Source organism: Morone saxatilis, unplaced genomic scaffold, assembly GCF_004916995.1.
Source record: "Morone saxatilis isolate NCDOM2014 unplaced genomic scaffold, NCSU_SB_2.0 Contig16, whole genome shotgun sequence".
Lineage (NCBI taxonomy): Eukaryota > Metazoa > Chordata > Actinopteri > Moronidae > Morone > Morone saxatilis.
In genome coordinates this window covers 18,689,045-18,710,551 of record NW_023339718.1, presented here as the reverse complement: position 1 = coordinate 18,710,551, position 21,507 = coordinate 18,689,045, and the positions used below count along the sequence as shown (strand labels likewise).

The window sequence follows — 21,507 nt, the reverse complement described above, 5'->3', positions numbered from 1 at the left end:
TAATGTTAACTTTTAATATTTGGTATGTATATATGTTGAGCTAGTAATGTTTAATCTCTTGTGACGTTCAGTGGCACCTAATTTAGTTTGTCGTTCATCTCCCGCGGAACAATATAGTTCTTGTAGACTGTGCAACGTCTTTAATGGGTAATTTCGTTTGGCGTATTAATATGAATGTTTCTTAATGGTAATGTTGCACAGAAGTGCTCATTTTATAGGTTTCTGGGATGGCTGCGTCTTTTATATGTCTTGAAATATATGGTAAAACCGTAAAACCACTATAATAGATTAAATGTAAAGCTATACAGTTAATATTTGTAAGATTAATCGTAATTCTAGGCTACAAACACACCTAAACTACAGTGTTTGGGACAGAGCAGAGTCAGTGAGGGGGACTGGCCTACACCGCCATCTTGTGGCTGTTTAACAGCATGGTTAATTTAAAGCCTGTTTGTGGTTTAACTTTATTATAAGCAGTGGTGGGAAGTTTTTACTCCAGTACTGCACTTAAATGATAATGTGCATTATTCTGAAATGGGCAATTCTGCATAATGAACATTTTTGCTACTTAAAATAGGCTGTATTTTGATAATGATACTTTTGTATTTTGTACCTTGCATGACAGGGTATTTGTACACTGTGGTATTATCACTCTTACTAAAGTACAAGATCTAAGTACTTCTTCCACCTCTGAATACAAGCTAATATTTCAAGCTAATTTGATCAAAACAGTCATTGAAAAGGCATACGCTCTTGTGGGTATATATTGTGTTATTCAAATAAATGACACCTACAAAATATGTTCAGCTTGCCCTTTCGTGTCTTTATTTACCTTTATTTATCAGCTGGACTGAATGTAGCTTTGTATTTTTGCATTAAAAGGCATAGTGGGTTATGTGACAGATTAACGTGAGCCTTTAAGCCAGTTTAAAGGCTATGGCCTGTGTTTTGCTTAGGCCCTCCTCTATACTTTTTATTTATCTAACCAGGTCAAAGTTTCATTGAGATTACGTTTTCTTTTTCTTTAGAGACCAGCCCAAGAGGGCAGTAAGAAGCATACATGTGCAGGAAAGAAAAAGAGGTCTGCCTGATGGATGGATGGATGGATGTGTAGTTAAGAAGACAGAAGTATGTGGACACCCAAAAATGTGTAATTATTGAGCTTCTCATTCCAAAATCAATGGTGTTATTCTGCTGCTATGACAGTCTCCACTCCTCTGAGAAGTCTTTCCACAAAAAACCCCACTGATTTCAGGAGAACACTGGCAACTCCAGTTCATCCCAAATGGATGGGGTTGATGTCGGGTCAGGTTCTTCTACACCAAAATGGGGAAAAGATTTAACCTGGTTTTGTGCAGGAAGGTCACTGTCATGTTGAAACAAGGGAACACAAACTTAACACAAGGTTGGAAGCATTGGTATTGGTTATTCATGCAACTGTATTCTGTAGCATCATGGACAGGGGGTAGACAGAGAGACAGACAGAGAGACAGACAGGGTTGGTTGGGGACAAAAAAAGAAAACGTGCGACACAACAATGCCTGAAATCTGAAAAGTCAATCCGTCCCAGAGCCAGAACAAATGTGAATGCACACAATCAGGAGTTCAAATGATGCAACTGTTCATACAAACTATCGTTTTCAAACCAGCTGGAAAAAAGTACACGACCCGTATTGCGCAACGACAGCTCGCGTTCAGGCATGCACAGCGTCTATTATTCTGGTCACATCCCTCTATTGGTAACGTTATCATTTCATCACTTCACTACCCAGTTGAGTTTGTACAAAGCGGATAGTGTTTCCAGCGGGGGCCACACCTCTCCCGGCGCTCTGGATTGGCCCTTCTCTCTTCACTCCCTCCACTGAGTTCCGCGTTGCAGAGCATTTAAGTCCTGCAGCATTTCCTCCAACTCCTACTCTCAGGCTCCAGGAGACCGTCTGTCATCATGTCCGACCGAGAAGCCTTCGACACCAACGTGGTCACCATGACCCGGTTCGTCATGGAGGAGGGCAGGAAGGCGAGAGGCACCGGAGAGCTGACAACGCTGCTGAACTCAATGTGCACGGCGGTGAAGGCCATCTCCTGCGCTGTGCGCAAAGCTGGGATCGCCCACCTGTGAGTAAACCATCGACATAACAGTGGTAGCACGTCCTGCACAGCTCTTTTAGTGCTCAGAAGTACCACGTTACCAGTTTCAGTCCCATGCATCCACGTTGGCACACACTGAGCAGGAGATTCAGGTTCTCTCTGCGCCAATCAGGAAACGCATACCTGAAACCATCACGCCCACTTTTATATGATTTCGCCTGCATGTATTTATTTTGTGTTTATTTCCAGTTTGTCGGTTATTTGCATCCTTATTACCAGGATCCATTAGAAAAGCACGTGCAAGAGAAACCCATGCAATGTTTACTTAATGTTTAAATTAGGTATCTGTTAGTAAATATATACAATCTAGTGTTTGCATTTGTTGTGGTGTCTTCATGTGACAACCATGAGCACAAATCTGTATGTGCTCAACCTTATGTGGCTGATTCAGACTTCACTCTCTGGTTGATGCAATCACCAACTAACATCTGCAGTTTAGAAGTGCAGAGTCATGCATCATTAGCATTTTTTTTTATTGTTTACATCTACACTGGAATCTGTAGCTGCCATGATCTGTAATCCAATCAAACTCATCCCGGTACAAAGCTGAAGAGCTGTTTGTGTTTACAATATCTTTATATAATAAAGGTTTCACAAAAGTAGAATTGATCTGGTATCATGTGTTCAGATAAGTGACATTTGTTTTATCAGTGAAAGTCATTTCATGTCAGCTTTGAGTTTCATGAGTTTTCACCTTCACTCTCCCTGTTTTTATCTCTTTATGTCTTTACGTCAGCTATGGCATTGCTGGCAGCACCAATGTTACCGGTGACCAGGTGAAGAAGCTGGACATTCTGTCCAATGATCTGTTCATCAACATGATCAAGTCATCTTTTACCACCTGTGTGCTTATTTCTGAAGAGAATGAAAATGCCATCATTGTAGAGCCAGAAATGAGGGTAAGTGGGTCTGGGTGGCTGGTGGAGGAAAACTGTCTTTTCATTTGAATGTTAAAACAAAACCAGGGGTCTTTGCTACTCCTGAAGGCGCATGAGTGACATTAACATTTGAGGTTATTGCTGAGCCTGGAAAACCTGCTTTCATTTATTTGGGATCTCAACCCTGGAGTGACCCGACAGCACCCTAAACAGGATCATCCAGTTTTTTCCAGTTTTTGCCTTAAATGAAAATGTGTTTTTCGATCTTTTCCTCATGAGATCATATCTCAAAAAGTCAAAAAAGTGATTGGGTTTCAGTTTCTGCCAAAATAATTGTTATATGAAACTACTTTCAGACTGTCCCCTTGCACAGCAGTGATCAAACTTGGGACTCATTGTCACTGAGGGGTACAATTAAATGTTTCCTGTAAAGATGTAGCCTGCTTGTTGGACAGTATTTGAAGACACACAAATTGTGTTTAGTTGAGTATCGCTGAATATAAACATAAACTCTACAGGGCACCTTTTAACAACAGACATGAAATCATAAGTTATTTCTACCACTCTTCCTTGTCTTCCAGGGTAAATACATTGTGTGCTTTGATCCTTTGGACGGCTCCTCCAACATCGACTGTCTCGTCTCCATCGGAACCATCTTTGCCATCTACAAAAAGGTACTAACACAGGTTAAAGTTCCCATAATGAAGAGTGCTTGTATCCTTGATTTATGAGCAGAATGATATCATTTTACTGTTTTTAAATGAGCTGTTTATTTGAATCAGTCTGAGACTTTAGACCAAGACATATCACTTAGACTGAAGATATTCACTGACTTCACTTTTGGCCAATATCATGCCATAAAATGTTATACTGATTTACCCCCCAGAATTATATTATCCAGGGTTCCAAAACTATTAAAACAAGGTCTGATCCACTCCCAGACTATAATTTTATAGTCAGCAGCCCTCGAAGATAGAGCAATGCTTTTCAGTGGCAGTTACCATGTAAGTATATAGTAATGCCATTTCACTAACATAGTAAACTAAACGAATAAATGTAAGAAAAATACATTTGCCAGTGAAATGATAAATGAATCATGACATTAGTTCATATTGTTCCCCTCAGACCACAGACGATGAGCCCTGTGAGAAGGACGCCCTGCAGCCTGGCAGGAACCTTGTGGCGGCAGGCTACGCCCTTTACGGCAGCGCCACCATGATGGTGATCTCCACCGGCAACGGAGTCAACTGCTTCATGCTCGACCCAGTTAGTACTCTGTCGGAGGCCTTTTGTGTCTTGCAAATTGATTCTATACAAAGCACGTGGTTCCGAGGTTATTCCTAACATTTTCTGCTTTTTGCTCAACAGGCAATTGGTGAATTTATCCTGGTTGATCGGGACGTGAAGATCAAGAAGCGAGGCAAGATTTACAGCTTGAATGAGGGTTACGCAATGCACTTTGAACCCGCTGTCACAGAGTACCTGCAGAAGAAGAAGTTTCCTCAGGTAACACTCAACCAAATATACTGCTTTACTGGAGCAGTTGGAGTTTGTATGTATTTATTAATCAGGGACAACAGACATTAATCAACATGCATTCAAATGTAAATGTGCCAACGTTGTCTAATTTTTACCTGCAGTCTTGAATGAGATGTTTGTATTCTCAGATGTAGATCTTCTCCATTGCATGTTTAAATAGCTTACTAACGCAACATTTTAAATGACTGTAGGATGGCACCGAGCCCTACAACGCCCGTTACATCGGTTCCATGGTGGCAGACGTCCACCGGACTCTGATGTATGGGGGCATCTTTTTATACCCAGGAAATTCGAAGAGCCCCAAAGGAAAGGTAAGGTCCCATTGCTGCTTTCTTCTGCTCCTGCTCCCTCGCGTATTAAACTGCTGAGAGTTGGGCACAAAATTAGCACCAGCCAAATGGCAAAATATACAAGTGTCCAGTAGATTTCCTCATCAAGCAACAAAACAAAACAATGGTAATCTGCTGAGTGGCTGGTAAAACTTGAACATTATTTATATTCCATGTTTTTGTTATTGTCGGTACATCCCATGAAAGGTTTGTTCGACAAATCAAATTTGTGCGTTGCTCTCACCCAAAGGCCATCGGTTCCTACTGAAGACGTACATTTTTAAATACAGGAGGTGAATGAATACACTGCTTCATTTTCAAAAATGGGGCCAAATAATTTCTTAGCACTGCCACTGTAGTTTTTAGCAAATGTTACTCAGACAGGTGTAAATAGTGTGTTTGTTTTCCTTTTCTTATATTTATGGATGGCTTAAACTGGACCGTGAATGTTGGCCTATATTCAACCACGGGTTTGGTATGCTAGCAAGTATTTACAGCAGCAGTACAATGTATATGGGGTAGACTCAAAATAAACTACAGTGTCTATGTTCATCATAATGAATGAGCATGTCTCCCAGTGCAACAGTGTGGCTCATTGATGTGTTTAACAGAGGTCTATGACACAGAACAATTAGATCTATCAGGCTTTGGATAAACAGACAACACTTAATAGGATGATTTCATTGTTGGTTTGTGTCTTTTCATGAGCTTTGTTGATATTAACAAAAGTGTAGAATACCACCAGATTTAACCTTGAATAACATAATCAAACAACTATTCAAAAAAAAACCACTGTGCTGTGATATTGATGCTTTGAGCCATTTTCAGGGGAGACTTCCACCAAAAACAGTTTGTAACATGAGACCATACTGAAGAAAGTGTCACAATGTTGTGTCTTCACTCTCCACATCCTCTCAGTGTTTGCAAGACTGAGCCTAACAAGATGTTGTCACATTTTTAAAAGATGGCAAGCAGCTGACTTGAGAGAGACTGAGAGAGGGCAGTATAGCATCATATGAGGGGAGAGCCAGTTGACTACGTATGAAAGAGCTAAATCCTTCAGAGCATTGTAAACTAATAAGAACACTTTAAATTAGAATATTCCCATTGGAGAGTTTGACATTAGGGCCAGAAATTAAACTCCACCTCTTCCTCACAGCTGCGGCTGCTGTACGAAGGCAACCCCATGGCCTACATCATTGAGCAGGCGGGCGGCATGGCCTCCACCGGCCTTGAGACCATCCTGGACATCCAGCCTGATGGCATCCATCAGCGGGCTCCCGTGGCTATGGGCTCCGCCGAGGACGTCCTGGAGTACATCGCCATCTGCAAGAAACATGCCAAGAAGAAGTGAGAGTGCACCGACTCTCCCTCACAACCTTCACTATCCGGCAAAAAAACCGTGTATCTCCACACTGTCTACTTTCACAGGACTGAGGATGTCGGCCTCCTTTGAGCTTGATGTAAATGTATTTTTGATAATGTCTTGTGGAGTTTGAAATGGTTTAAATAATGTTGGTATTTTTCTCAGTTAAAACACAAAAATAACCAAAGTTGGAGTTTTCCCAAGGTTTTCATATCATACCAGCAATATTTATGTTTTATTTGTAGAAAGCTGACGGATAATAGACAGAAGGTGGTTCAGTGTGAAACATGGAAGCTCTGGCTGATAAGCTCAATATCAACGCACATTAACTTAACATTCCACAAAACAAATACCAAAGACCGAAAATGTGACAAATGCAATAAATAAAACCTGAAGACTTTTCCTCCTCAGTGTACCTCCAGTTGTGCCTTATTAGAATGAACATAGATTCTACACATGTGAAGGACCAAACACAAACCTCTGATACAAAACTGGATGCTTTTTTGTTATGTGAACAATTACTGTGGTATAATGAAGTCTCAATAAATTGTAATGAGAAGACAAAATCAGTGTTTTCCTCATTTTGAAATATGTGTAAAGTGTCATCTTACTAACTCACCCTTTCACTAACACGTAGAGTGTATTCATTGACAGTTACAGATGCAATCCGTGTATTTTACAGAAATTTAAGTATTCCAAGAAACATGCAGCCTTTTACATATGTGGATGGAAATACTGAATGGGAGACTAAATAAATAAATTTAAAATATATACTGTCTACAAAAGTTAAGAGATACTTTATCCAGAGCAGTTGACCTTTAAGCTAAAGGTCAGTGGAACCTCACGTAGCCCTGATGACATTTAAAGCTCACTTGAGCGGCCGTTGCGATGAAATCTACATGTAGCAACTGAGTCTTCTTCCACTCTAATAATTTTAAATTCACATCTTTCTTCTTCACTCTTTAACCAAAGTGTGTTGTAGCTCAGAAACATAAAATACTGAATTAAAACACCTAAATGATAGAAGTTGTTTTTAGTTAGTAGGTTAAATTAAGCATATGGAACAAATAGATTACATGATATTATGTACATGCTTGCTGAGTTCATTTAAAGCAAAATTGTGTTATGTTATAAATAATTCCAGCATGGTGCCTTAGCATTAGTAACCAAATGAACTTGGATATATAGAAATGTGTTCCTCTATTGTCACAGGCTCAGGTTTATGTGCAAAGAAATGTGGTTAAAATACCGAGAATTTACTTCATAGCTCTCATGTTACACAAGTGTTATGTTACATGTTGCAAGGCCTTTGACTAAACGAACGGTGCTTGTCTTGTGCAGGATTAAACTGTGCCAATCTCTACAGCTGCCACCGGACACCCCCTCTCCCATCTCCAAATACACACACACACACACACACACACACACCCACCCACCCACTCTCCTTCCACTCGACTGCACACACAAATAGATCCCCTGGCTTGCCTTCATGGCTCTGGGTATGAAAAGGACTTGGCTGGTAATGAGGTTCCTCACTTTCTCGCCGTCGTCGGCCCGATCTGCTGCCCACCAGGAGGGACAGAACGACCAGAACCCACCATGTCGGACCAGTCAGCATTTGACACGGACGTATGGACCTTGACCCGGTTCGTCATCGAGACCGGCCGCCAGGCTAAGGGGGCGACCGGTGAGCTGACCCAGCTCATTAACGCCATTCTGACCGCCATCAAAGCCATTTCCTCTGCTGTACGCAAGGCAGGCCTTGCACACCTGTAAGTACTGAGGTACTGCAGTAGGCTTATTGTCAACCATTGATATGCACCATAACATTATCATAGTGTGTATGAATAAACAAAGACTGATGTGCAGATCGGATCTTTTATAAGAAATAATATTGTTATGATATCTTATTGTACTTTGTAAGACGTGTGTTGTTTGCATCCCTCCACGGAGAGGTCAGAGGTCAAGGTCAGCTGCAGAACAGCAGGTTCAGGAATTCTAGCTGGCCGTTTGACATTTCGCTTCACTCCAACAGTAGATTTAGCCAAGAGTGACTCGTGGGGAGGCTGTGTTCCTACTGGAGGATTTAAAAGTTGTCTGATTTCAACACTCAACCATAGAAGCAGTGGAGAGACACAGTAGTGCTGATATGATTGATTGTTTAGTGCTGCTTTATTGTAAGAAAGACAGTGAGCTTTGTTTAATTTTAGCTGCATTTCAACACTCTAATCTGGAAGTGATAGAAGACTGTGCAGCTTTGTCAAGCAAGAGATAAAATGATAAAATTGTGATTGCACAACCTTTTTTATTTGTTGAAAAGTGACACAATAACAAGTTATTTATGACAGGAATTGACCTTGGAGAGAAGCCGGTGTTCTGCAGGGTTATGTGAATTCATTAAAAGGATCAATTTCTGGCTGTGGTCGTGAGGCCAGTCTGCCCTTTAGGCTGCATACAAATCTTTACATCTGAACACGTCCCTGTCTCTAATCTTAGCCTGAGTTTTGGAGCTTGTTGAGAGGGATACACAGCCTGAGTGTAAATGCTCAGCCCTTAAAGGCACCAGCCCCTATAGACCATTAAGTACCATCAAACTTAAGTCAAGTATAAATTAATATTTTAACTATTCTGGTTATACAGCAACCTCCTGTGATAGGTGCCCACAGGAAGAGTTAGTTGTTGACAAATGGTTTAATAAACACTTATGTCTGCTTACAACTATATTATACTGTTATGAGCTGTTTATTAAATGCTTGTATACTTCCTATAAATGCTAAATAGGGGGATTTTACATGTTACGTTTAAGTGTTGCCTAGAAAATATTCCATATGAAGGATAATTACTGAAACAGTGCCAACTCAAGAAGAATGAATCATTATTCACACACATTGAAGTTACGTAACCAAAAACAAATCAACATTGTTTGAAACCAAATGAAGATAATTAATGCACACAAGCTGGCTAAATCCATATTTTACATTTGACTGCTACACTGGCCTTTTTGATTTAACTAAAAGGAAAAAAAAGTTGATCATGATCCATTTTGTCTTTGTTGTCATGATGAGAGTTTTGTTTCCACCAGCTCTTCTAGCTCCTACAAGTAGCTGACATGCTAACATGTTGCCTCTCAGTCAAGTTCTATGTGTGTGAGACTGAAGCTTTGCTGCTGATTGGTCCGCACAGGCAGGGCTTGGCAGGCTCAGTGAACGTGACAGGGGACGATGTGAAGAAGCTGGACGTGCTGTCTAACGACCTGGTCATCAACATGCTGCAGGCCTCCTACAGCACCTGCTGCATGGTGTCTGAGGAGAACAAGGAGCTCATCATCACTCCCAAAGATAAGAGGGTGAGAGGGGAACACGATACGATAACACTGGATGATGATGGATACTAGGAGATTTTCATGTTTGAAGTTGCATTAGGCAGACTGTTGTGTAGGAATACACCTGTCCTATAATTCACAAGTTGAGTCAATGAGAAGGAGCAGGGAAACATTCTCCACACACATATATTAACTAATATCAGTGAGTGCTAAAGTGAGAAAGTTTGGCACATCTGAGAAGAGGAAAATGTTCCAGATGATCCTCGGGTAAAGAAGTCCTTCAGACTTTCAGAAGTTGAAACAGTTACATCTTGTTTCCACTTGGTGCCACCAAAGTGGGAGTTTACAAGATGCAACTTACAAAGCTCTGCATGGTAGCCTGTAGGTGGACCCACAACAGTGAACAAATTGAATTGAATTGAATGCAGTAAAAATAAGTTAAACAGGGAGTGCTGTGCTGATGTGTGACCACAGAGTCCTCTTATATCTTTTAAATAAATATTGCATATTGGCTGCTGCTGAATTAAACAACCCATACATTATTCAGAGGTGACTAACAAAGGGTCTTAGTAAATTAATATTAAAGTATAGTATCAAAATTAATATCAACAACTAACAACTCAATGCTGATTAGGTCTTCTTGTGACTCCGTTATCCCTATGTTGAGCCTGGCAGTGATCATTATATGTCATTTAAAAAAGGGCATGGAATAAATGTTTATTTGGTTATTCATTGTTTATTTATCAGGGACAATGTTCAATACATGTAAAGTGCCATATATAGCTAAAAGCTCATTTTCATCTGTGGCCCCTGGGCAGAGGCCATTAGTGATGTGCAGGTCACAGAAATAAAAGATCAGTAGTAGTAAATCAAAACCTTACTGTTATTCTCCCGTTGCAGTTACCTTACTGCAATGGGACAAAATTCTGATTTCAATTTAATAGAAGTGTTTTCCCTAATTCTTCATAACTTCTTGGCCTGATTTTATTTCGTCCCAGGGAAAGTACGTGGTCTGTTTTGACCCTCTGGATGGCTCCAGTAACATCGACTGTTTGGCTTCTATCGGCACCATATTTGCCATCTACAAACGGGTGAGTCTGACTGACCTCTGAGAAGATACACAAAGCATGCAGGCACTGAAAAGAAAATTCTCATATCACAAAGGGTTCATATTTACTGTTGTTAAGTAAAAAAGAAGAATCAGAAGAATGCCCTATTTTTTAAATTATGTAACATGGACTTAAAGTTCATGAGGCGTTCCAGATAGAGTAAATCAGATCAGATAAAGCATGTAATGTACTAGGAGAGGATGCAAAATCCCTGCAGCAAAACTCTCTTTACATAACACAAATATGTAGATAAGCTTATAAGCTTTTTTCCAATAATTATGATATTCATCACATTTTATGAAACATGAGTATGTGAGTGAGTGTGAATAGTTTTATGGTGACGATACATCAGGATATTTAAATACACAGCTGAACATGCAGTAACGCTCTGCAGACACAAGTGGGCCCTGCTGTCCAGCTAATCCAGTTTTCTGCTCCTACACTGCAGCCACAGGGAGTCCTTTGCAGAATTGCAGTCTGGTTTATGAATGTGACTTTCTCAGACAGGTTCAAACTGTATATTTATATCATAACTCACAGAATGTTTTGTATTTAGCACCCTCATTATAGTTGTTGATTGAACAGTTTTTGCTGTTTTAATACAATCCTTGAAACAAACACTCCTAGGTTAGTGGCAACTGAGAAACTGAATGATTCCACTGTTGATGTTTACTTCTTTGTTGGTTTATTTCCCCCTGGGTGGTTCAGGTAACAGACGGGGAGCCCACTGACAAAGATGCCCTGCAGCAAGGAAACAACATTGTGTGTGCAGGCTACACTCTGTACGGCAGTGCCACCCTGGTGGCCCTCAGCACCGGCGCTGGCCTCAACTTCTTCATGTTGGACCCTGTGAGTATTTCATACTCCCTCCCTGTTTTCGGTGGAGACCTGCGGGTCAGTAGTGCTCTGTGATGGTTGAAATGAGAGAAAGTGAGGTACCCTCAAATATCCACTGCTGTCTTCTTTCATTATTCTCACTGTTTACTGTTATATGCTTTTATTGCTCTATATAGCTGCTTTTATTTGAGAAAACACTTATTATACTGTCAATCATTCCTCCATGCTGCCCGTCTACCCAGAGCAACCAGGGATGCAGGGACTGTAAACACATAAATCCCTTTTTATGTGGCAGAAAGTGTGCCACTTTAACTATCCTTGTATAAAGTATAACTCATATGATGTAGTATAAAGGTCTTCAAGGGAAAAAAAAGGTGCATACATTCAAGACTGGTTTAAGGATATCAGCCATATTTGTATGTATTGATGGTTGTTTCCATTTTCAGTATCCCTGAATGGAGGTCATAGCTCATCTTTTTTCATTTTCACATAATATTTAATCACTTTTTAGTCATCTTTTCGTGATCATTCAGTCAGTAAAACCCTTGTATCACCTTCCACACTTACCCATATCATATTGTTCATCTTATTCCAGATTAAGATTTACCAGCAAATAGAAATCTACAAGGAAACATTTTTTCTTTTGCTCAGAGGCAACAGCCGATCATTGGGAACTTGTCTTTGGAAAAGCAGCTTTAGTTGTTATAGGAGGAAAAGGTTCACCATAGTAATGTTGTTGTTATTTTGCATCCAGAAACCTGTGTTTTACTGTTTCCAAGCATACAATTCACAAACCACAAGACCTATGTTACAATACAGAACATCTATCTTTACACACTTCATTTTTTAATGGACAGCAAAATACAGCACATTTTCTTTCCCTGGAAACATCAGAGTAAGATTTGATGCCTCAGTATCCGAATCCAGAGAGGTCTCCTCTTACACAGTAAAATGAACACAATGTACATTGGTGTTCCTCAGGCCATCGGTGAGTTCATCCTGACTGAGAGGAACGTGAAGATTAAGCAGAAGGGGAAGATCTACAGTTTAAACGAGGGCTACGCCAAGTACTTCCACCCCTCCATCAACGAGTACCTCAAGCACAAGAAGTACCCAGAGGTGAGAGCGTATTACAAAATTTAACACCATATAGAAAGTACCACAAACACAAACATACAAAATTCCCACTTTAACTTGAGTTTTGACATTGATCAGTTCTACTTTGTGTTTGTGGTTTTGAATCTGATATCTTTAACCAAAGCTGTACAATAGAAATGAGCCTCATCTCCTCTCAGAGCATCTATTTTGCTGACACACAGCGACACTCATGCTCAGTCCTGAGGCTGGATTTCAAACACCAGCAGCCTCTTGCACTCATCATGTGAATCCTGACCAAGCGTTTGATCCGGTAGAATGAGTTTACATGAGGACTTTTGGCTTGCAGAACAAAAAAAAGCTGTTTGTTTCAAAGGGTATCAGCAGATTGGACTTCTTTTAATGTTTCTCAACTGCAGAAAATATATTTTTTTTACTTTCCCTCTAAACAACTGGCCTTTTCAGCCTTTTTAGCCTTTTTAGGGTAGGAATTGGCCTCCTTCACTCTCTCCTCCTTTCATTTTATTGTGAAAGTAAATAGTGATGTTAAATAATTTGCCCTTGTTGGCTGGTGGTATGGTTCGCTGCAGCTCAAACAGACTCAGTGAAAGCAAGATCAATTACTAATTATTAGCAGTTTGCAGTTGTTTTAGTGGTCATTTTTGCTCTTTACAATTACATGTTCAAATAAAATGGCAGAAAGTTATGATAGCAGAGCGCACTAGCTAACAAAGACAGTTTAAATATGTCATATAGCTTTATTAAACAAACCAATATAAGGAAATGCAAGATAACATTTTAGTTTTAAAAGTAGAAGTAAAGATGCTTCATGCATCCAGGTACCGCAGGTAGAGTGGGCAAAGAGTAACCATCCTAACCCAGACATGTGATTAACAGTCAGTGGAGCATGACACTTGGGTCAGACAGGATGAAGGGCGGTAGCTCGGTCAGCTGAGCTGCAGTATGGTGACACAGTGCAGGAAACATCGTGTTCCTCAGGAAACTGCAGCGTCTCATTTGGAAACTCTGATCTTCACACACATGCACACTCAGCACTTCTCCATCATGGTCACAAACATGAGTGCAAAGTTAGTTTGGTCATCGGCATCCTTTTCATCAGGAATGTGTTCACTGATAAATTGCACTTTAATGAAATATCAGCTTAAATGTCTGTCCATCTCAAAAATCTGTAATACTTTATTTGATCCTGTTTCTCTGTCTGTCTGTCTGAGTATGTTTCAAGCACTTCCACCAAACTATGACAAAATACACAGCCTCCGCTTGTCATTATAACAGATTGCTGTTTATATGTGTTTATATGTTGAAGCTGCGCTTGCTGATTTTGGTTGCGGTAGTGCTGGAGAAGCAGCATTCAGTTTTTATGCACCACATATCTGGTACAAAAGAAAGCTTGATCCTATTTAACTGTGTCTTTTTATTTTGTCATGTGTTTGTCTTATGTAAAGAACTTTGCATTGCCTTGTTTTTGAAAGGTTCTATACAAATAAACTTGCTTTGCCTTTTATTCTTTTATAGGTATTAATTTAATGCTAGAATAAAATACAAGCATTCAGGTTATTTTTATATTATTAGTTAATTTAGTGGTTCAGTATTTTTTTTACAAAGTTTTCGTGCGGTTATCAATGAGTCACCTTTCCTAAAAGTACATTTTGTAAGTGTCGACACACATCTTCTACCAGTTAAACACTTGTTGAACACTCATCATCATGTCACACATAACCATCATGACCTAGCACAATGCAGCAGTGACCAGTGTTACTCACTGTCGTACGCACGTTGTATTATGAAACAGCAAACACCTGTTGCACGAGGTTGAACTTAAAAATGCAGAAGTTGCTGGAAAGACCCTTAATGAAGTTTAAAACTACTTTAAAGGTGGTGACCTTTCTCCTTGTGAAACACCTCAACATTAGAATCAATCCTCTCTTCTCTTTTCTAAACCAGGTGTGCTTAAAAACAGGGACTTCCAACTTGTCGCCTGCTGAAACAAAATTCTGCTGTTGGCAACTCGCTATCACAGGTTGTAAATCCTGAACGATTTTCAAGGTTAAGTCTGGGAAATCGGATCTGATTAGTCCACAAATCTTTTGATAACTTCCTAAACCATCCGCCATGGATACAACATTAATGTAAAATAAGATAATGTGTCATTCTGGGTTGGATTTTCATTTTAAAAAAAGTAAAATGATGAACCAAATGTAAGAAGCAGAAGCAGATGATTTTAACACTAGATGTATAATACTGACATTTAGTTCACACTCACACTAGGTTGCAAACACCTGCTTGCAAAGTCAGGTTAACACCACCTGATCAGTGCACTCTGGCTGACGTTAATTTCTATGCACATTTTTCCCTCAACAATGTTCCCATGCTCTTTTGCTACTTCCTCTACTCTTTCTTTTTCATTTTCACTTCAATTATTTAAGGAACTTTCATGTTGTCTCAACTGTTGCCAGCTGGATGTGCTTTTTGTGTTTGTGAGTGTTGCATAGTTTGGGGTGGGTATGTTTTTTGGGAAATACTATGTATACACACTTACACACACACACACTCAGGATGACTGGGATGTGACTCAGCAAGCACATGACTCTGTATCACGTTGTGCCGGTCTGAACACGAAGCTCCCGTCAGTCTCCACTCACGTTCTACTTCACACTGACTGCTGTTTTGGTGCACTTTGCTCACTTTGACTTTGGTGCATTAAACTTGGTGGAAATAGATCCACTTTCCACAAATAAAACTGATCAAACACTGAACGATTCGCATTCTGAAAGTCCACTTGAAACAGCCTGTCTTTGTAGGAGAGTGTAATGAGTTGTGTGCAATGCAGTGAGTCCCTTCTTTAATGTATGTTCCAGCTGCTGCACATGGACTTTGACCCGTCTGTTGTTTTTTTTTTTTTTTCTCAGCAGCAGGTCAGAACGGCTCATGATCTCTGAACAAATGCAGATCTGCTGAAGCTGCAACTTTCAGCCGCCTGACCTTTTTATACATCACCCTTTATAATCAAACAGTGGTGTAACTATATAATAACAATGCACAGAATGCATGTAACCAAACCAGTTTTCTCTCATACCAAAGCCATATTTTATGTCCTGTCTCACTTTACAAAACTGCTTTGTAACTGATCCCTCAAAAAAGAATGTTATTGATCATTTAGTTCTCTATCAGTGAGCAAATAATTCAGTTTGTCTTTGTCAACAGAGAAAGAGCCGGGTAAGCGAATCTCCAGCCTTGCCTTTTACATGTAGAATGGTAATTCTTTCTTGTAAAACACTTGTTTAAAGTTAACATTGTTTTTACCAAACAGTTCCCATAAAAGGTACAGGTTCATTTCAACCTGTCAGGCTGAAATAGTCAGTAATGTCAGTAAAACCTCAGTGTCCATGTCCAGTGTTTGTGACCAAACTGGTGTAGACCATGTGTAATGTTTTCATTAGTGTATAATCACCTGAAAATAAGAATCATTATGTTTTCATTACCGTTTTTATCTGCAGAAGAAGTGGATCCTCTTCCACGGAGGCCGCCATGATGAACCGCCATGTTTCTACAGTAGCCCAAAACGGACAAACCAAACACTGGCTCTAGATATAGCTTATGGTTTTTGTTAATGGCCAGTGTATTTTCTCCTACATGCTACAACCAGTTCTCAATCCGAGGTCGTCAGATAGTGACGCGCGAGGTATTCAGTTGGTTGCAATCTGCAGCTTCACAGCTAGATGCCACTAAATCCTACACACTGGACCTTTAAAGCCGACTGATGCAGGTTATCTAAGTGGTCGAAACAAGAGACATGTTCATACAAGTGACTGTATTGTGTGGCGTCGACTGTTTTCATGGGCATTTCGAAGGAAATTGGAGAGCATGTTATCAAGTTAATCGGTCAAAACACAAAACAACTTTGTTGTTTACAAGTGTTTGTCTGGTGAGCTCCAGAGAATAGAGATAACCTGCAGTCATGTGTATCTATAAAAAGTGTTGTAGACAGCAGCCTTTAAATAATCAATTATCACAGTAACTTGAGAAGGAAACACTGAGTTCACAGAAAGGCTTTGAGTGGATCTTCACTACTCCAACACATATAGTGAGGTTTTTAATTTAGGCGTAAAAAATTTTATACAGGCATATTCTGTGGGTAATGCTTTATCACTGGAATCCAATCACATGAACCACAGCTGCTCTTCGCTATGAACGAGAAAACTACTAACGTTCAAGCCAGTAGAGGGACATACTGAAAGGAATATCACCTATAATACATAAAAGTTATATTAAGCAGAGACACAGACTAGACTCTTGCTACAGTCATGCGCTAATATTTAAAATGTACCTTTGTTTTCTGCAGGATGGCAGCGCCCCCTACGGAGCGCGTTATGTGGGCTCTATGGTCTCAGATATTCACCGCACCATCGCCTACGGAGGGATCTTCATGTACCCCGCCAACGAGAAGAGCCCCAAAGGAAAGGTACACATTGACCCTAACCTCAAGTCATCAGAGTTTGGGATTTCCTCATAAGCCTCTTAAACAATGCCAGTTATTAACAGGGATGTACTGGCTCTAAATGTTTGCCTCAGAGTGGCCTACAAAAAACTAAACTATATAGTTCCTATTAAATCATGGTGAAAAACAAGGCAATATTTTGAAATAGAAAATGTGTTTTTTAGGGGACAAAGTGTGTAGAAATGAATTCATAGAGTTGGCTTGAAATTATTTAATGATATAATTCCACCATGGGAGTAAAACTGAATCAGAAACAAACAGATATTCACCATAAAAACTGTACCAGTGGTGAGCCTTGAACCCCAAAAGTTTTGTACCAAAATCTTACTAAGACACCAGGAAGTTAAACCAGTGACCCAAACTGGTGAGACAGTTATAGCAGAGCTACACTATTGTAGCTTTTTGTCTTTTCCGTGTTGCATGATCAGCCCAACTGTGAGATGATCTGACTCTGACTCAAAACTAGTACAAACTTCACGCCCATATTTCCAGTCTGCCGCTGATTCTGAACCTCCACAGCACAGGGCACTGGTTCTAGGTACCTCACAGATTCAGGCCCTCATTGACAAACAGTACAGTGGCTCTTACTGTAACCTGAGGCTGGAGGTGTTTTTCTCGTCCTGTGATAAATAAAGCTCAGAGACCGTCGAGGCTAGTCATAAAGATAAATGACAACCTCTCACCCGTTTACCCAGGACATAGTGTCATTATTTACATCTCTAACTGTATTTTATTATTAATGTGCTCACATTACAAAACAAAACATTAAAATAACATTATAATTTTGACTTTAATAACGGCGTGTGATTAAGTGAAGTGGATCAGCTTTTGATGGTGTCTTTGACCTTAATGATCCTGAAAACATTACAGCATAGTTTGTCTCATAATGACCCAGATCCTAATTACTGACTATTAACTTTATGTATTACATACTAAATGTAGGCAAGGCAGGTTATTTATTTAGCACATTTAAGTACAGTGGGAGTTCAAAGTGCTTTACAAATTGCATAAAATAAGATAGAATAAGAATAAGAACAAAAAACACAATTGAAGCATTAATAAGGGATTAGGGTTGTAAATGGTAAAACCAAAGCTGGAAAAAGTTCAAATATAGGCGTAAACAGAGTCATAACCCACTGTTCATTTTAAATGAGTGTTTCAATGTGTACCTATCACATGTTACATGTAACACAGCAAACCAAAGCACCAAATTCAGGCCGGTTTTCACATAGATGTCATTCAGTGAGTACTGGGAACTGAAACTGTTCAAACCGGCTAACTTCAGACAATATTTTTAGTAAATCGAATGAGCAAATGGCAACCACGAGCAGGTCTCAGAATCTATAAATGTTTTCACATTGTATAGATATGGCACCTGATAGCAGGATATGCTACTTCAAAACAGCTTTTTTTTTAACAGTTGGATAACATCTAATGATTCAGACAAAATCAGTACAAATGTATTCTTTGTGTTCATTAAAGAGGAAATCTTTTCTTCCATAAAAATACTGTGTGAAAAAAGCGTATTTAAAATACACTTAACAGTGTTTTTCTTTAAATCCTCTCTCCAAAGCTGCGGTTGTTGTACGAGTGCAACCCCATTGCTTTCCTCATCGAGCAGGCGGGAGGCCTCGCCACCACCGGCACTCAGAGGATACTGGACGTTCAGCCTGAAGCGCTCCACCAGCGGGTGCCCTTTGTGGTCGGCTCCCCTGATGACGTCAACGAGTACCTGTCCTTCGTCAAGAAGTACCAGTAAAGCTGCGACAGTTTATTTTAGGATTAGGATTATTTCTGTTATTTCTATGAAAGAGAGGCAGAAAGGACAGACGGAGAAAAAACGCCAAGAAAGTTATTTTTGGATGTCAATGCGTGTGTTCCTGAGATCAGAAGATATTTTGTCATTTTTCTGTAAATGTATGAGTTGTCAAATCTTTTGGTCATAAATCACTAAGTAAACTTAATATAAAATTAATTCCTCATTTAAATAATTCAATCAAAACCAGATTATTTTTCCATTATTATATCATTATTATAATTGGGCATACATTTTAATATCATAACACGGATAACATGGAGTTCAGCTTGTCCTCGCACATCTTTTAGAACAAAATTTCATGTACCTCTAAATTAAAAATTCAAGTTACAGCAACATGATAACGATTTATTAACACAGCTAAATGTTTCTAAATGACCTGAATCACAGCATTTATTCTTGGTTTGCACAATATGTCCTATATAAATATTTACCATAACAAGAAAGAGGAAGAATCTGTTTCTTATTCACTAATGATGTATTTTTGAATCTTACTGACTCTGGGAAGAGCTGCACTGAGATTCTCATTTCGAGCTGCTGATAAAGGTTGTTACTCTTTTACCTGCAGTTTCTCAGCCAATGCACAATAAAAATAAACTGAATTTAATCTACATATTTTCATATATTATTCAATCTTTTTAAGAACCAGTGGAAATAGTTATATATTCAATATATCCTGATTGTGAATCTAACAAGTTTTTTGTGACAAATTACAATCAAAGCATCTCTACATGAAACTCTGTCTGGCTCTTGAGGAAATGTTGGAAAAAAAGAGTGTTAATGAATGAATAATGAACTGCTGTTATTGGATCAATAGTTATTTCTATTTATATGGTGCCACAAGAGGATTAGGTTTATTGCCATGTAGGATTTCCTCTGTTGGCCAAATTATCCGTAGCTCAGATCAGATCAAATCTGTTTATTTTGGTAGAAAGTAAAGGAAACTGTCATTCCATCTTTCCTTCTTTCTTTCCTTGTTTCCCATCTTCTTTAGTTTCCTTGTTTCTTTTCATTGTCTCTGGTTTACATCCTTCTTTTGTGTCAGTGTTTGTGCAATGGGTACTCAGACACAAATACTGATAAATAAATACATTTAGAAATTAATGACATAAATAAAATACACAATAAGTAAAAAATAAAACTAAATGAATCCAAGTACCCTCGACAGACCCTCGTTTATTTATTTATTTAGTTTCCTGTACAATTGTACTGTCTGTTAATTTAATGAAATGCCATGACAAAATTTGCCCAATTTGGTGGGGAAATATATTAATATTAATATATTATAACTTATAAATGTTTTGTTTTAAGTTTAAATAAGTTAAATCTAAAACTTCTGGAATCGGACTGTAAGATTTACACCATGTGCTGAATATTAAAGTTGTTAAAACCCCAAAATATTCACAGAGAAAACAAAGACTGAGACACTGTCCTTAATGGTAGCTATACAGGACTTTAACCAGGAAACTTTTTCTGTGAACATGTTTTTTCACTGCTGTGAACACGACAAATGAAATTCCATTCACCTCCATTGTTGTGGAGCAGTGGCAGAGATTTCAAAGGCAGATATCTCAAAATGTTGGAACATAAAACCTGAACTATTTGCATGGCTGGACACCACCCGGGGTAAGTGAGAGAATATGTTTAGGTTTTTGTTGCGATTAGGTGAACTGACCCTTTAATCACTCTCTCTCCCTTTGGCTCCTGTCCCTTTTCTTAGGTTGCACAACAACAACAACAACAACACCACATTCCTCCAGCTGCTCAGTTTGCTCTGCATATCAGAATGGAGTGAACTCTGAGGTGAAGTATAACAGATACTGCAGTATAAAAGTGCTGCGTTACCAGCATTGAAAAATACTTAAAGTTGCAGAAGTAAAAGAGATAGATAGACAGACATCCTAACGTTCATATAATCCTTTTGTTTCACCATTTTCTGATTTCCACAAACACCTAATACCATCAGGACTCGTGTAAAGTGACGTTTGCTTATGAATCACCACCATTGTTAAAGAATCAATAATCCTATAAGAGCCCAGTACCAGACGTTAGGGAGCACAGCTGCTTTTACATGCGATCATATGACTCAGTCTTTGCTCTATATATTTCAAACTAGCATGTGTGATTACCAACAGAATACAGCTGACACCTCATTTAGTGCTCTGAACAGCACAATTAAACATGAAATGTTTGGTTCAGTCACAAGATTAAAACATACATTCTTAAAAACCAATGATTGTGTGATCAATTCTATTTATCTGTAACAGCAAATATTATACAGTGACACTGATCACTAAATGGATCAATGAAAACAAACACCCTTCTGGTAGTGCTGTTATAAGAGTGAGTCTGTAGCAGTTAGCAACAAGATCAATAGAGATGACTGATTACTTAATGGTTGTTAAGCACCATCGATAGCTATCATAACAGTGCTTTGCCATATGATGCAAGACATTTTATTTATTTTCCATTCTTTACATTAAATATAGTCCTATGGTTGTTTATTTTAAGAGAAACAGAAATACAATGGCTGCACTATGGCGTTTTAT

The 21,507-nt window shown here is 39.1% G+C and overlaps 2 protein-coding genes across 2 annotated transcripts; both read left to right on the top strand.

The window, feature by feature from the left end:
- Positions 1-1,568: 1,568 nt before the first annotated feature.
- Positions 1,569-6,826, top strand: LOC118326266 (fructose-1,6-bisphosphatase 1-like). The gene is made up of 7 exons (XM_035659233.1): positions 1,569-2,115; positions 2,885-3,047; positions 3,608-3,700; positions 4,152-4,292; positions 4,395-4,532; positions 4,757-4,876; positions 6,054-6,826. Exons 1-7 carry the CDS (start codon positions 1,946-1,948, stop codon positions 6,246-6,248), a joined length of 1,020 nt encoding a protein of 339 aa, XP_035515126.1. The 5' UTR covers positions 1,569-1,945; the 3' UTR covers positions 6,249-6,826.
- A 951-nt stretch (positions 6,827-7,777) lies between these two features.
- On the top strand, positions 7,778-19,913 carry fbp2 (fructose-1,6-bisphosphatase 2). The gene is made up of 7 exons (XM_035657841.1): positions 7,778-8,032; positions 9,444-9,606; positions 10,581-10,673; positions 11,400-11,540; positions 12,510-12,647; positions 16,987-17,106; positions 18,716-19,913. Exons 1-7 carry the CDS (start codon positions 7,860-7,862, stop codon positions 18,899-18,901), a joined length of 1,014 nt encoding a protein of 337 aa, XP_035513734.1. The 5' UTR covers positions 7,778-7,859; the 3' UTR covers positions 18,902-19,913.
- The last annotated feature ends 1,594 nt before the right edge of the window (positions 19,914-21,507 follow it).

Excerpts from the sequence above, each read along its gene's own strand:
- LOC118326266 (XM_035659233.1), top strand. The coding sequence starts at position 1,946 with ATGTCCGACCGAGAAGCCTTCGACACCAACGTGGTCACCATGACCCGG. Across the intron at positions 2,116-2,884 it reads AAAGCTGGGATCGCCCACCT|CTATGGCATTGCTGGCAGCA; the intron begins GTGAGTAAACCA and ends TCTTTACGTCAG. Across the intron at positions 4,877-6,053 it reads CGAAGAGCCCCAAAGGAAAG|CTGCGGCTGCTGTACGAAGG; the intron begins GTAAGGTCCCAT and ends TCTTCCTCACAG.
- fbp2 (XM_035657841.1), top strand. The coding sequence starts at position 7,860 with ATGTCGGACCAGTCAGCATTTGACACGGACGTATGGACCTTGACCCGG. Across the intron at positions 11,541-12,509 it reads ACTTCTTCATGTTGGACCCT|GCCATCGGTGAGTTCATCCT; the intron begins GTGAGTATTTCA and ends GGTGTTCCTCAG. Across the intron at positions 17,107-18,715 it reads AGAAGAGCCCCAAAGGAAAG|CTGCGGTTGTTGTACGAGTG; the intron begins GTACACATTGAC and ends CTCTCTCCAAAG.